General features: G+C 45.6%; 1 protein-coding gene and 1 non-coding gene across 2 annotated transcripts; both read right to left on the bottom strand.

The window, feature by feature from the left end:
• Positions 1–3,325: 3,325 nt before the first annotated feature.
• LOC123500858 lies at positions 3,326–3,444 on the bottom strand. Its single transcript, XR_006673478.1, has one exon. It is a non-coding gene; the product is annotated as a 5S ribosomal RNA (ribosomal RNA).
• A 4,573-nt stretch (positions 3,445–8,017) lies between these two features.
• Positions 8,018–12,548, bottom strand: LOC123500851 (histone H2A). Its single transcript, XM_045249444.1, has 2 exons — positions 12,456–12,548; positions 8,018–8,521 (listed from the first exon to the last, which is right to left on the bottom strand). The coding sequence occupies exon 2, from the start codon at positions 8,419–8,421 to the stop codon at positions 8,050–8,052; it is 372 nt and encodes a 123-aa protein (XP_045105379.1). The 5' UTR covers positions 8,422–8,521; positions 12,456–12,548; the 3' UTR covers positions 8,018–8,049.
• Between the last annotated feature and the right edge of the window lie 1,849 nt (positions 12,549–14,397).

Raw genomic sequence — 14,397 nt, 5'->3', positions numbered from 1 at the left:
GCACCTTTGGCCCTGAAGAGGGCCTAGATATTGTTTGTTGTTGCTTGCTTGCCTTGGATGACACACTTATTAGGCACGCTCGCCACGGATTCGACGAGCCAGCTGGATGTCCTTGGGCATGATAGTGACACGCTTGGCGTGGATGGCGCACAGGTTAGTGTCTTCAAAGAGACCCACGAGATAAGCCTCGGAAGCTTCCTGGAGGGCCATGACAGCGGAGGACTGGAAGCGGAGGTCAGTCTTGAAATCCTGGGCAATTTCACGCACCAAGCGCTGGAAAGGCAGCTTCCTGATAAGCAGTTCGGTGCTCTTCTGATAACGGCGGATCTCACGGAGGGCCACGGTTCCTGGCCTGTAACGGTGGGGCTTCTTGACACCTCCAGTGGCAGGAGCAGATTTGCGAGCTGCCTTCGTGGCAAGCTGCTTGCGGGGCGCCTTGCCACCGGTGGACTTGCGGGCCGTTTGCTTAGTACGTGCCATGGTGAGTAAGTAAGTTACTGCCGCTCGGAACGAACAGTTGGGCGAGTTGAGCGCTTAGGCTGGCACTTCTTTAAATACGGTTTGCCGGGGCCCAACCTTGCCTTACGATTGGACGGGAATGACGTAAGAGTGTTCGACAACCACAGAAAACTCCCCTCCTCCTAACCATAACAACATGTCATGGGTAACTCAAAGAAATTGAGGCAGGCGAGAGGGAGAGAAAAGAGGAAGGAAAGAGAGAAAAGAAAACAACAAAAAAAAAAAAATAAAAAAAAAAAATTTAAACACACACACACACACACACACACACACACACACACACACACACACACACACACACACAGAGAGAGAGAGAGAGAGAGAGAGAGAGAGAGAGAGAGAGAGAGAGAGAGAGAGAGAGAGAGAGAGAGATTGTAGCCAAGATGTCTCAGGGATTTCGCCGTGTCAGGTCACTCACCACTCCTTTTCCTAACTAAATGAATATTGAAAATAAAAAAAAAAACTTTTCGCGTAACAATTCTTCATAAACCACGTACTGTACATACATATATCTATGATAAATTTACATTATATCCTTTCCTTATATGAGAATGTAATCTCTCTCTCTCTCTCTCTCTCTCTCTCTCTCTCTCTCTCTCTCTCTCTCTCTCTCTCTCTCTCTCTCTCTCACACACACACACACACACACACACACACTGGCCGGGTGGAGATATTTGGGTGTGTCTCCTTTCACGTGTAGCCCCTGTTCACCTAGCAGTGAGTAGGTACGGGATGTAAATCGAGGAGTTGTGACCTTGTTGTCCCGGTGTGTGGTGTGTGCCTGGTCTCAGGCCTATCCGAAGATCGGAAATAATGAGCTCTGAGCTCGTTCCGTAGGGTAACGTCTGGCTGTCTCGTCAGAGACTGCAGCAGATCAAACAGTGAAACACACACACGGCCCGGTAGCTCAGTGGTTAGAGCGCTGGCTTCACAAGCCAGAGGACCGGGGTTCGATTCCCCGGCCGGGTGGAGATATTTGGGTGTGTCTCCTTTCACGTGTAGCCCCTGTTCACCTAGCAGTGAGTAGGTACGGGATGTAAATCGAGGAGTTGTGACCTTGTTGTCCCGGTGTGTGGTGTGTGCCTGGTCTCAGACCTATCCGAAGATCGGAAATAATGAGTTCTGAGCTCGTTCCGTAGGGTAACGTCTGGCTGTCTCGTCAGAGACTGCAGCAGATCAAACAGTGAATTACACACACACACACACACACACACACAGAGAGAGAGAGAGAGAGAGAGAGAGAGAGAGAGAGGAGAGAGGGACAGAAGGATCCCACCGACAATTCTAGACGATTTTTTTTTTTTTTTTTTTTTTTTTTTTTTTCCCGTTTACATGATTTTACCGGGTATGTGCATAAATCGCAAAATTAGAAAATGGAGTGATTTTCGCGCGTCCCCCTCCCCATTATCGAGCGGGGCGGGCTCGACCCGCCCCCAATTTGATTTGGCTAATTTGCATAAATTTGCATAAAATTTCCATAAATTAGCAGAAACATTGCATACATTAGCCCCTACCGAAAAAAAAAAAAAGTTGACAATTTCACAATATAATTATTTCAAATGCAAGGGCCACCAACATATAGCATAAAAATCCTAATATATACACAGACACACTTTAGCAACTACGATCCACAAGAAAAAAAAAAACATTATATTTTACATACAAAGAATATGATTTCTCAAACATACCTGACATCAGCAAAGCAACCATTTTAGATTCTAAGGTCAAATTAGGATGGATGGATGATGTAAAGATAGCAATCGATCATTTCATTCACCAAATACCCACTGCAACATCGCCAAGACAAATTGTTAATCAGATTATTATAGTCTGAAGATCACTTAGACGTTGCCATTTTTGGGAATTTCCCGGCCTGCGGCGTTGCTGGGCAAATTAAGGGATTAGAGCCTATGTGTCAATGAGAACCTTGCTCCCCACACACACCATGGATTAACACGGTCACTTTGACCTGTGACCTCACTCGGTCACCCAGAAGGATGTGACAACGCTCGGAGGAAACGTTGTCAAGCATTGTTGTTGCGTTTGCAAAACCAATGCAAAATTTATTTAAAATAAACACAAATTCCTCTAACTTGCCTCTTTAGAGCATCACAATGTATATGTACTACAACACCATTCAGTTAAAAAGTATTAAGTACCTGACTTGGGGCGCGTATTGGTACACGTGTGACAGCGCCGCAGGCAGGAAAATCCCCAAAAACGCCAACGCCTAAGTGATCTTCATAAAAATGGTCAGACTATAGTGTGCGTATTTATTAGCGTGTCGTGTGTCACGGTTAGTCTGACGGCTTGCGTCTTTCCTCCTCCCACAGCCGCTGCAGTGACTTTCTAGTTTTTTTTTTTTTTTTTTCTTCTTCAGACTTCAATGGTTAATGTCCAAGCTCGACAGAGCACAGCACACGTCCGTGCAGGTGGTCATTCTTATCCCCTTCCCCCGGCACCAAGCTAGGCTAGCGGTTCGATGCAATTTCTCTATAGGAGAGAAAAAAAAATTGTCAGTTCGAGTCCTCTCCTACTCATGTGTGTTTAGAATACACAGTTTTGTCTGGTAATTCAGGCACGAGGTAGTACAAGAATAAATGGATGAATTAACAAAGAATAAAATAAGCAGGTAAAACAATATAAGAATAGACAAATCAAACCTTCTTCTTCTTCTTCTTATTATTATTATTATTATTATTATTATTATTATTATTATTATTATTATTATTATTATTATTATTAATAATAATAATAATAATAATTAAATAATAAATAAATAAATAGATAAATAAAAATAATGGAATGCCAACAACATCTGGTGTTCCCAGGCGGTCACCCATCCAAGTACTAACCGGACCCAACGTTGCTTAACTTCGCTGATCGGACGAGAAGCGGTGTGTTCAACGTGGTGTGGTCGTTGGCACTCGATGTGAGATTTTAGGCCGATTTAAATTCTTCCTGGCTTGCCCTACTATACTCCGTATACCCTGTGAATCAAGTCCTTTCTAGGTGTTTCTTGGTTTAATATCGTTTCCCTATTGGATTAATCTCTCTCTCTCTCTCTCTCTCTGTCTGTCTGTCTGTCTGTCTGTCTGTCTGTCTGTCTGTCTGTCTGTCTGTCTGTCTTCTCTTCTTCTTCTTCTTCTTCTTCTTCTTCTTCTTCTTATTATTATTATTATTATTATTATTCTGACACAGACTCAGTCTGCCTCCCTCTGTGGCTGGCTGGCTGGTTGGCTTGTTGCTCGCTGCATGCATGCCGCTGGCTGGAAAATCTGGCACCTCCTCCGACTCGATATTATTTAGTTTTACGCCGTTTTCTTGCTTGCCTCTCGGTTGTACGTCTCGGATGCGTGGTCCGAGGGTCAACGACGAGACGGAGACCGTGTTCGTATGACCCAGCGATGTTGGATCAAGTGGGAAAAACAGGAAATATTGTTACCCTACTACAACCGGGAAGGCACCAGTTACATATATATTATTACCGCGATCCTAAAATGTGAGACACATTCCTCTCAGGCAAGCGAGAGAGAGAACACCTCCACGATGGCAGCGCAAGCACCAGGGTACCTTCAAGTGGTACAACAGGAAGTCTGGCTACGGCTTCATCCGTGATTCCGTAGCCAACAAAGACTTCTTTGTACACTACTCTGGACTGAAGAGATCCTTCAGGAAAGTGTTACCCCGAGAAGGAGACCACGCCACCTTCACCAGCCTCAAGGGAAGAAGGGTCCAGAGGCCAGAGAGGTCGCCAGGAAGGCAACCAAGAACGCCCCTTCACGCCCTAAATCGTCTCCCAGGGCTGAAAACAGCAGAAGCGGATCTGAAGATGAAGACTTGCATCTGCACGGCACAAGCTCTTGCAGGCAACAACACCCGCCGCCTGCAGACCTTGATTCCGCTTCTGCTGAAGCACAACGGGCTGCCTGCCATAAGCATCCCTGAGGAAGCCTTCACCACCACTCGCCATCACCCCAAGAAGACACAGGAAAACGCCAGCCGCCCAAAGAAGAACCTCGCCACGAAGACCATGTGGAGGAGGAACGGGCATGGAGGAGGAAGAGGAAGAAAATGAGGTCGTGGACGTAGTAGGCACAGACACAAGCCTACGCAGCCACACCACAGACCCGCCTCACCACACCACTAAATCCCCTCTCCTAAAGAAGGCCAAAATAAAAAGGATATAAAAAGACCACCCTGACGCTGCTACAACCACCAAGGGCATGAGCCTGTGGCAGTGGGACACCAACAGCAGAGACGAGGCACCACCGACCAAGGATTGCTCCCCAGACTACGAGAAGATCATTGCCGACATGATAGAAGACTTCAAGACTGACAACCAACACAGCCAGCATACTAGAAGAAGCGGCACCAGCGCCGCTAAGAAGAAGAAAACAGCAGAACGGGCCACCATAGCCCGTGTGGGTATTTTATGCCCACAATCAATGAATAATAAAAATGTGAGCACATTCTTCTCAGGCAAGCGAGAGAGACAACACATCCGCGATGGCAGCGCAGCAGCACCAGGGTACCTTTAAGTGGTACAACAGAAAGTCTGGCTACGGCTTCATCCGTGATTCCGTAGCCAACAAAGACTTCTTTGTACACTACACTGGGCTGAAGAAACCCTTCAGGAAAGTGTTACCCCGAGAAGGAGACCACGCCACCTTCGCCACCTTCAAGGGGAAAGAAGGGACCTGAGGCCAGAGAGGTGACTCGGGAAGGCAAACTGGAACGCCCTCCTCCCCGCCCTAAATCGTCTCCCAGGGCCGTGAAAACAGCAGAAGCGGATCTCAAGATCAAAGCCTGCATCTGTACGGCGCAGGTACTCGCAGGCAACGACACCCTCCGCCTGCAGACCTTGATACCGCTTCTGCTGAAGCACAACGGGCTACCTGCCATAAGCATCCCGGAAGAAGCCATCGCCATCACACGACACCGCACCCAGAAGACACAGGAAAAACGCCAGCCGCCCAAGGAAACACCGAAAGAAGATCCGCATCACGAAGACCGTGTGGAGGAGGAGGAAGAGGAGAAATGAGGTCGTGGACGTAGTGGGCACAGATACAAGCCAACACAGTCACACCACGAACCTGCCTCACCACACCACTGCTTCCCCTCACCTAAAGAAGAAGGCTGGCAAATAAAGGGAAAAAGACCATCCCAGACGCTGCCAAACCACCAAGGACATGAGCCAGTGGCAGTTTGACGATTGGTTCAGCCAGGACGATGCACCGCCCACCAAGAACTACTTCCCAAGCTGCGAGAAACTCATTGCCGACATGCTGAAGAGCTCCAAAGACCAGCGACTCTTCCGACAACGACCACAGTCAGAACGCAATGAAGAAGCGGCACCAGCGCCGCTAAGAACAGAACGGGCCACCATAGCCCGTGTGGGTATTTTATGCCCACAATCAATGAATAAAAAAAAAATGTGAGTCACACTCGTGAGCGAGACGTCGTATCACTACTACTACTACTACTACGCAGCAGCGCCTCATCATCTGTCACCATGACTGGCCGCGGCAAGGAGGCAAGGGACTTGGAAAGGAGGAGCCAAGCGTCACCGTAAGGTTTTGCGTGACAACATCCAGGGCATCACCAAGCCCGCTATCCGTCGGTTGGCTCGCCGAGGCGGCGTCAAGCGCATCTCCGGTCTCATCTACGAGGAGACTCGTGGGTGCTAAAGGTGTTCCTCGAGAACGTCATCAGGGATGCCGTCACCTACACCGAGCACGCCAAGCGCAAGACCGTCACTGCCATGGACGTCGTCTACGCCCTCAAGCGTCAGGGACGTACCCTCTACGGATTTGGCGGTTAAATCTGGTGTCTCGAATTTGGTGTCAACAACAGCAACTGCAAAAACACCATAAGAAAAGAGTCAACATATCCCGGACCTTTTATAGGTCCACACAAATGAAGAGAAGGAAAAAGTTATAGACTAACACTACTAGGAGTATGGTTGTTCCAAGTAAAAGTGTTGTCCCTACTCTTTACGTCATTATTACAATTTGTGTGTGTGTTTTTTTTTTTTTTTTTTTTTCTTTCTTTTTTTTTCTTTTCCCTTCTTTCTATTTGTTTTCCTCTTTGTTTTATCACTCAAAGGTAAATCAGATGAAAGAGAAAGAATTATCAACTAAGTGATGTGAGGTCAGACACCAACCGCTGCTACAGGTGCTGTTTGTTTGTTTGTTTGTTAAGCTTCCGCCCATTAGTGGCGCAGGCAATTTTATTTCTTTATAGTGGTACCCATACAAGGAGGGAGGGTCCATATCAACACCGAAGCGCATCATCATCATCATCATCATCATCATCATCTTTGGTGTAGCCACCTAGATAGAACCTGGGTACCGCGGTGACATGTAGGTAGGTAGGTACCTTTCATTAAATCCCCCTCGCCGACTGACATACCTTCAAAACGGTGTGTGGTGTGATTCTTTCGAGCCGACGCGTGAACGTCTGTCTGTCTGCCCGATCCCACGTCCACCACCTTATCCACTATGGTCTGACCGCTTACTTGTATGGAGATCTTTTAGGTTTTTTTTTTTTTTTTTTTGTTCCTGCCGGGAATTTTCCGGCCTGCAGCGCTGTCACACTTGTACGTACCAATACGCACCTTAAAGAACAAAAAAAAAAAAAAAAAGTTGGAGAGTTTCTGTTTATCTTTAAATATATTTTGCATTGTTTTTGCAAACAAACACAGCAATACTTGACATCGTTTGATCCGCGCGCCTCCCTCTCGGGGATGACCGCCGAGTGAGATCACAGGTCAAAGTGAAAGCGTTAATCCATGGGCCACTCACTCCTCCCTGTCCCTACCTACCACCTACCAACCAGGAGGGAAGCAAGAGAGGGGGGACACTTGCACGCACCAATACGCACCTTATGTCAGGTAGGTACTTAACACTTGGTAATTGAACGGTGTTGTATTATATACATTGTGATGCTCTAAAAGAAAAAGAAAATGAAAAAGAAAAGAAAAAAAGAAAAAGAAAAGGCAAGTTGGAGTAAGCTTCTTGTTTATCTTTGAACATATTTCGCATTGTTTGTTTGTTTTTTTTTGCAAACACAGCAATACTTGACAACGTTTAATCCGCATCTCTTGGATGACTGCCGAGTGAGATCACAGGTCATAGTGACCGACCGCGTTAATTGATCCCTGTCCCGCTAGTTACCTACCAGCCAGGAGGGAAGCAAGAGAGCAAGACAGAGGGGCGTGTGCGGGAAGCAAGGTCCTCATTGACACACGGGCTCTAATCCCATAATTTGCTCAGCGCAAGGTGTTTTTTTTTTTTTTTTTTTTTTTTTTTTTGCAGCGCTGCAGGCCGGAACAAAAATATAAAGAGAAAAAAAATCTACCATTAGCATTTCTATCATTCATTATCAAAAAAATATATATACCATCATTATTATTAATATCATTGTTAACACTATAGTCTATTCAATTCTCTAGATGTGTCAATGTGTGGCTCGAAGAGGAGCCGGATATATATACTTGTTGGTGATGATATTGAGGAGGAGAGGGATTTACTTCTTCTCGGTCTTCTTGGGAAGGAGCACAGCCTGAATGTTTGGCAGCACGCCACCCTGTGCAATGGTGACCCCGGAGAGGAGCTTGTTAAGTTCCTCGTCGTTCCGGATGGCCAGCTGCAGGTGACGTGGGATGATGCGAGTCTTCTTGTTGTCGCGGGCGGCGTTGCCGGCAAGCTCGAGGACTTCGGCGGCCAGGTACTCCATGACCGCTGCAAGGTACACGGGGGCGCCAGCCCCCACTCGCTCGGCGTAGTTGCCCTTCCTCAGGAGGCGATGAATCCTGCCGACCGGGAACTGGAGTCCAGCACGGCTGGAACGGGACTTTGACTTTCCCTTCACCTTTCCTCCTTTGCCGCGTCCGGACATGGCGAGTAGTGGTAGTAGGTGGGATTAACAAGTAGTAGTGGTATTATTAGCAAGTAACACTCCGTCAGCTGCGGGAGCGAGTCGCTGTGTTGTGCGTTATCTGTTCTTCGGAACGGAACGGAACGGAACGGGGGGATAGACAGGGGATGAAAGGAGAAGAGCTAGCTAGAACAAGATGTAACAGGGGAAAAATGAGAGAAAGTATTAGAGTAACAGGTGGCGGGCTATCCGCCTTGCTGTTTATCACTATTTATTATTGTTGTCGCTCGCATTGCTCGGTAAGCCGCTGATCACGTACTTGTTATATTTGTTATAGTTGTTGAAATTGTTATATAGATTTTTTTTTTTTTTTTTTTTTTTTTTTTTTTATTTAGTAGCTTAAGTGCAGTGCAGGATAGTGGTGTGAAAGGAAGGGTACTAGAAGAGGAAATGTTAAATAATTAAGTTAGTTACTTAGGGTCAACATGTCATCATAGCCGTTATTTATTTTTTCATGTTTGCCTTGGTTTCACAGCATTCTTTGTTTCAGGTTGGACTGGAGACTAAGACCGGATTTCCTGTCGCGCCGCGGAGTGAGAACAGCACTGTCTCATCCCCTATTCCCTCGGGGCCCCGGAGTGGCCCCTGATCACCGTGGTCCCCGACTCAGGGTGCGGCATGACCTTCCTCCGTCCCTCGCTGCTGGTGGCGAGCAAGCCGTGCCAGTGGCAACACCCAACGAAGGGAGGGTTATAGGTAAGTTCTGGTGGCAGAACATCACCCAAGTGAACATACCCTCCTCCCCCCGACTCAGGGCGCGATAGAACGTCGGACAGACTTCCGGTGTCTCCAGGTAAGAGGGTTCCCGTACAGGGTAAGTGGAGATAAGTGTTGTGTTAGCGTGGTGGTGCACGTGAGGTAGATGTTTGCATGTTAATTGCTGGTGTATAGTGGTGCTGGTTCATTTCTGTTTAGTACTGTGATAGGTTTCTTGAACCAGCTGTGTTCTCTCGTGCTGTGTGAGTTTATTAAGCTTATGTATGTAGTATCTCGTAGCTCTGTGGTGAGTCTTTTTGAAACATTATTACCACTGCTGTGTATGAATGTGTTTATTGGTTTGATGTTTGCTTGTTGGTGTAGTTGTTCAGTGTTGTAAGTGTAGGGATACTTTTCATTAAATGCAAAGCGTAGTGCTTGGTTCTGTACTTGCTGTAGTGTTAGGAGAGAGTTTTTAGTTAGGGTGTTTAGGGATATGAGGGTACTGTAGGATGGGGATGATGCAGGCTTTTACAAGGTGTAGTTTTATGTTTTGTGGCAGAGAGGAGAATCTTCTGATTGTTGTTAGTGCTGCTATTGCCTTGAGTTTATTGTTTTTTATCTGTGGGATGATGCCTCTAGTGTTGAAGTGGAGTCCAAGTATGTTACCTTCTGCAGAGTAAGGTATAATTTCGTTGTTGATACTGATTGGCTCATTTATTCTGGTTGCAAGTGGTATTATTTTAAATTTTGTTTGGTTGGTTTTAATCTTCCATTTAACTTCAAATTCATTTATCTTTTTAATTTCCGACTCAACTCTTTTGGCCATTATCTTGCGTGATTTACTGGGGTGAACTATTATTTGTGTGATGTCATCTGCGTACATGATGTTTAGAGAACCGTATGCCGGGGCTGGTATGTCTGCAGTGTAAATAGTGTACAGTGTAGGTGAAAGTGAGCTGCCTTGTGGCACTCCACTTCTTATGTCAAATGATGGGCCGTTGTGATGGTTGATGTTAATGTAAGCTTTTCTGTTGTCAAGGAAGGTGCAGATGGTTTTAGTAAAAATATCTGGGAGGCCTAATTGAATTATTTTATATTTGATCCCATTGTGCCAGACTTTGTCAAAGGCCTTCGACACGTCTCTGAGAACTATGTTGACTCGGTGTTTGCTTGCTAACGCGTCTGCTATTTTTTCTGATGTAAGTGCAAGGGCGGTGTCAGTGCCTCTACCCCTTCTGAAGCCATGTTGTGAATTAGGAAGCTTGCTGTGGTCTTCTAGATAATTTCTTAATCTTTGGTTGAGTATTTTTTCATATATCTTACCAGGAACTTCTAGCAGTGATATCGGTCTGTAATCTATTGGGTTGATGCCTGTTTTGTTAGGTTTAGGTATTAGGATGATTTTTGCTTGTTTGAATGTGGAGGGAAAGTAACCCAGGGAGAGTGAATAGTTATAGATTTGTGTTAATATTTTTAGTGCATTTTCTGGAAGTTTTTGTAAAATGGTTTTGTTTATTTTAGTTGTGCCTGGGGTGTTGTTCTTGAAGGTTTTTATAATGTTTTTAACATCTTGCATAGTGATGGGACGTGTGATGTGGTTGTGTGGCTCGAGTCTGTGTGTATCTGCATGAGTGTGCGGGGTGAGGAGGTGTCTGTGTATGTTTAGGTGATTATTGACTCTTGTTTCGTTGTGTAGATCAAATTGTCTGTTTTCTGTTTGGCTAATGTGAAAGATGTCTTCCCAGATGTTTCTGAATACAGGTTCTTTTTCTTGCTCTGTGTAGAGTTTTGTGTTGTTGTGTATGATGTGTGTTGTGTTTCTGGATTTGTTGCCTTTTAGTTTACTTACTTCTTTCCAGAAGTGTTGTGGTGTTTATATATGTCTGCTAATTTGTTTATTTTATTTTCCCAGTTTATGTTGTTGTGTTTTTTGCATTCATTTGCAAGTGCGTGTTTTAAGTGTTTGTATGCTTGGTACCTTGCTGTTGTCCATCCTTGTGTGTTTGCTGTGGTTTTGATGTTGTGTAGGTAGGTCTGTATGCTTTTTATGGTTTTGTTTAATATGGGTTTATTTATAGTTTTGCTGCATGTTTTAGGTATGTTGTTCTCCATTTCTTGAGTGATGGTTGTGATCCATGTTTTAAGAGATTGATCTATTTGTGTGGTTGTTGCCATCTCTGGGGGTTGTGCTTGCATAATGTTATTTTCTATGTTATTGTTGAAGTTGTCCCAGTTCGCTTCCTTCATGTTATATTTTGGCTGTGTTTTTGTTTTTATTGCTGAAGCTGTGATGGTGAGTGTTATTGGTATGTGGTCTGATGTTGTGGTTGGGCCTTCTTCTATGATGTGGTTGTGGTATGTTTTATTGTTGCAAAGTACTAAGTCTGGTGTAGTGTTATGTCTGCCTGTAGTGTATGTAGCGAAGTGGGGTCCGAGGTGTTTTATTATGTTGGTGTCTAACATAGTTTTGAGACCTTTGCCTACTGTGTTACTGTATGAATCACCTAGCGCAGGGTGTTTTGCGTTTAAATCACCGAGTATGTAGGTCGGTGTGTGGTTGGAGCATAACTTGTGAAAGTCAGGGAATGGGATGTAGGGCCGTCTGGGGGGTAGGTAGGTTGTAGCAATGTTGACAGGGCCCAAATTTGTATCTATTGTTACTTGTAGTACGTCTGTTATGAAATCGTCATTAATTTTGTGTTTGATATTGCTTTTTATTAAAATGGCGCTTCCATCATTGATTTCATTGCTTGTGTTTACTTTATATGTTGTATAACCATATAGTTTAAGTGTTTCGTCTTCTTTTGTACCGTGACTGTTGAGTAAGATGATGTCAGGATCTATTGATTTGTATGTTATCATTAGATTGGTTTTGTTAGTTCTCCAGTGTTGTGTATTATGTTGAAGTATTTTGATGGTGTTCATGGTGTTTTAGTTGCTATTTTGTCTGTGTCTTCTGAGTTTGGGTGGTGGTGGAGTCTTGTCTATGTGGAGGCCTGATCGAAGTTTTCTAAAGTTAGCATCCTCAGTTACTTTCCAGCAACTCTGGAGGTCTATTTTGTCTGTAATTATGTATTGGTATACTGTGTCTTCATCGTAACTGTTGTCAGTGTAAGCCCATTTGTATTTTTGTGTTTCAAGTCCTAGTTTGAGTCTTTTTAAGTTTAGGGGTTGTTCAGGCCATCCTGTTGCTTTTGAAGTGATAATGGCAAGTCCGATATCAGTGCCTTTGATTGGGTGTGACTCGTATTCACACTCCGTCAGCTGCGGGAGCGAGTCGGTGTGTTGTGCGTTATCTGTTCTTCGGCGGGCTCGTTTCCTCTATATAAAAGGAAGATCGGATCAGCGCGTAACACGTAACGCCCAACCGGGAGGCTGGCTCTCGCGGCGACTCGCGATCCTGAGCAGGATTGCTTACATAAATGGCACTCTTCAAGTCGGGCTGCCAAGAAGGCTGGCAAGGCTCAGAAGGCCATAGCCAAAGGGGACAAGAAGAAGAAGCGGAGGAGGAAGGAAAGCTACTCCATCTACATCTACAAGGTGCTCAAGCAGGTCCACCCCGACACTGGCGTGTCCTCCAAGGCTATGTCAATCATGAACTCTTTCGTGAACGACATTTTCGAGCGCATCGCTGCCGAGGCATCCCGCCTGGCACACTACAACAAGCGCTCCACCATCACCAGCCGGGAGATCCAGACTGCCGTCCGTCTCCTTCTGCCCGGCGAACTGGCAAAGCACGCCGTCTCTGAGGGCACCAAGGCTGTCACCAAGTACACCTCCTCCAAGTAAACTGACTGTCAGTCAGATGGCTGGCTCGTCATTAATGAGGCTCGCAACCGGGTCAGAGCAAAGAGATCCATCATCCACTGCACAACAGCAGCACCCCGTAGTAGTAGTAGTAGTATGATGATGGTGATGATTAAGCGTACGTACGATACTAATCACGGCAGGCAGGCTTTGGAGGGTGGGTGCATTCATGCTCTTCTTCTTCTTCTTGATTAATGATGATGCCTCCTATTTCAGTAACATAACGTTTTTCATCACACAAAGCTCAGGAAGCACACATTTATTATAGCTTGTAACATGAATCTTCGCTCCTTTTTTTTTTTTTTTTTTTTTTTTTTTTTCTTTCTTTCTTTCTTTCTTTGTTTTCTTGACTGAATTGCAGTGCATCAATCAATCAATATATCTACAAATCAGATTGGAGGAAAGCAGTCATTCTCCATCGGCCACCGACATACTACTGATCAGAAACATGCACATGGAATATCGGATCCTAGACACAGAGAGGAAGGTTGAAGAAAAAAAAAAAAAAAAAAAAGAGAGAGAGAGAGAGAGAGAGAGAGAGAGAGAGAGAGAGAGAGAGAGAGAGAGAGAGAGAGAGAGAGAGAGAGAGAGAGAGAGAAAAAAAAAAAGTCTTCTAATCAGGAAATCGCTCGACCATACGGATCAAAGCCAACCCATTCATGGTCTATGTAATATTATTCTCTTTAGATAAAGCACCTTTGGCCCTGAAGAGGGCCTAGATATTGTTTGTTGTTGCTTGCTTGCCTTGGATGACACACTTATTAGGCACGCTCGCCACGGATTCGACGAGCCAGCTGGATGTCCTTGGGCATGATAGTGACACGCTTGGCGTGGATGGCGCACAGGTTAGTGTCTTCAAAGAGACCCACGAGATAAGCCTCGGAAGCTTCCTGGAGGGCCATGACAGCGGAGGACTGGAAGCGGAGGTCAGTCTTGAAATCCTGGGCAATTTCACGCACCAAGCGCTGGAAAGGCAGCTTCCTGATAAGCAGTTCGGTGCTCTTCTGATAACGGCGGATCTCACGGAGGGCCACGGTTCCTGGCCTGTAACGGTGGGGCTTCTTGACACCTCCAGTGGCAGGAGCAGATTTGCGAGCTGCCTTCGTGGCAAGCTGCTTGCGGGGCGCCTTGCCACCGGTGGACTTGCGGGCCGTTTGCTTAGTACGTGCCATGGTGAGTAAGTAAGTTACTGCCGCTCGGAACGAACAGTTGGGCGAGTTGAGCGCTTAGGCTGGCACTTCTTTAAATACGGTTTGCCGGGGCCCAACCTTGCCTTACGATTGGACGGGAATGACGTAAGAGTGTTCGACAACCACAGAAAACTCCCCCTCCTCCTAACCATAACAACATGTCATGGGTAACTCAAAGAAATTGAGGCAGGCGAGAGGGAGAGAAAAGAGGAAGGAAAGAGAGAAAAGAAAACACAACAAA

The sequence above is a fragment of the Portunus trituberculatus genome, unplaced genomic scaffold (assembly GCF_017591435.1).
Source record: "Portunus trituberculatus isolate SZX2019 unplaced genomic scaffold, ASM1759143v1 PGA_scaffold_499__1_contigs__length_38706, whole genome shotgun sequence".
Classification (NCBI taxonomy): Eukaryota; Metazoa; Arthropoda; class Malacostraca; order Decapoda; family Portunidae; genus Portunus; species Portunus trituberculatus.
Note: the sequence above shows the minus strand (reverse complement) of the source record. Positions and strands in the feature narration are given on the sequence as shown.

Coding starts and splice junctions, on each gene's coding strand:
- LOC123500851 (XM_045249444.1), bottom strand. CDS start 8,421: ATGTCCGGACGCGGCAAAGGAGGAAAGGTGAAGGGAAAGTCAAAGTCC.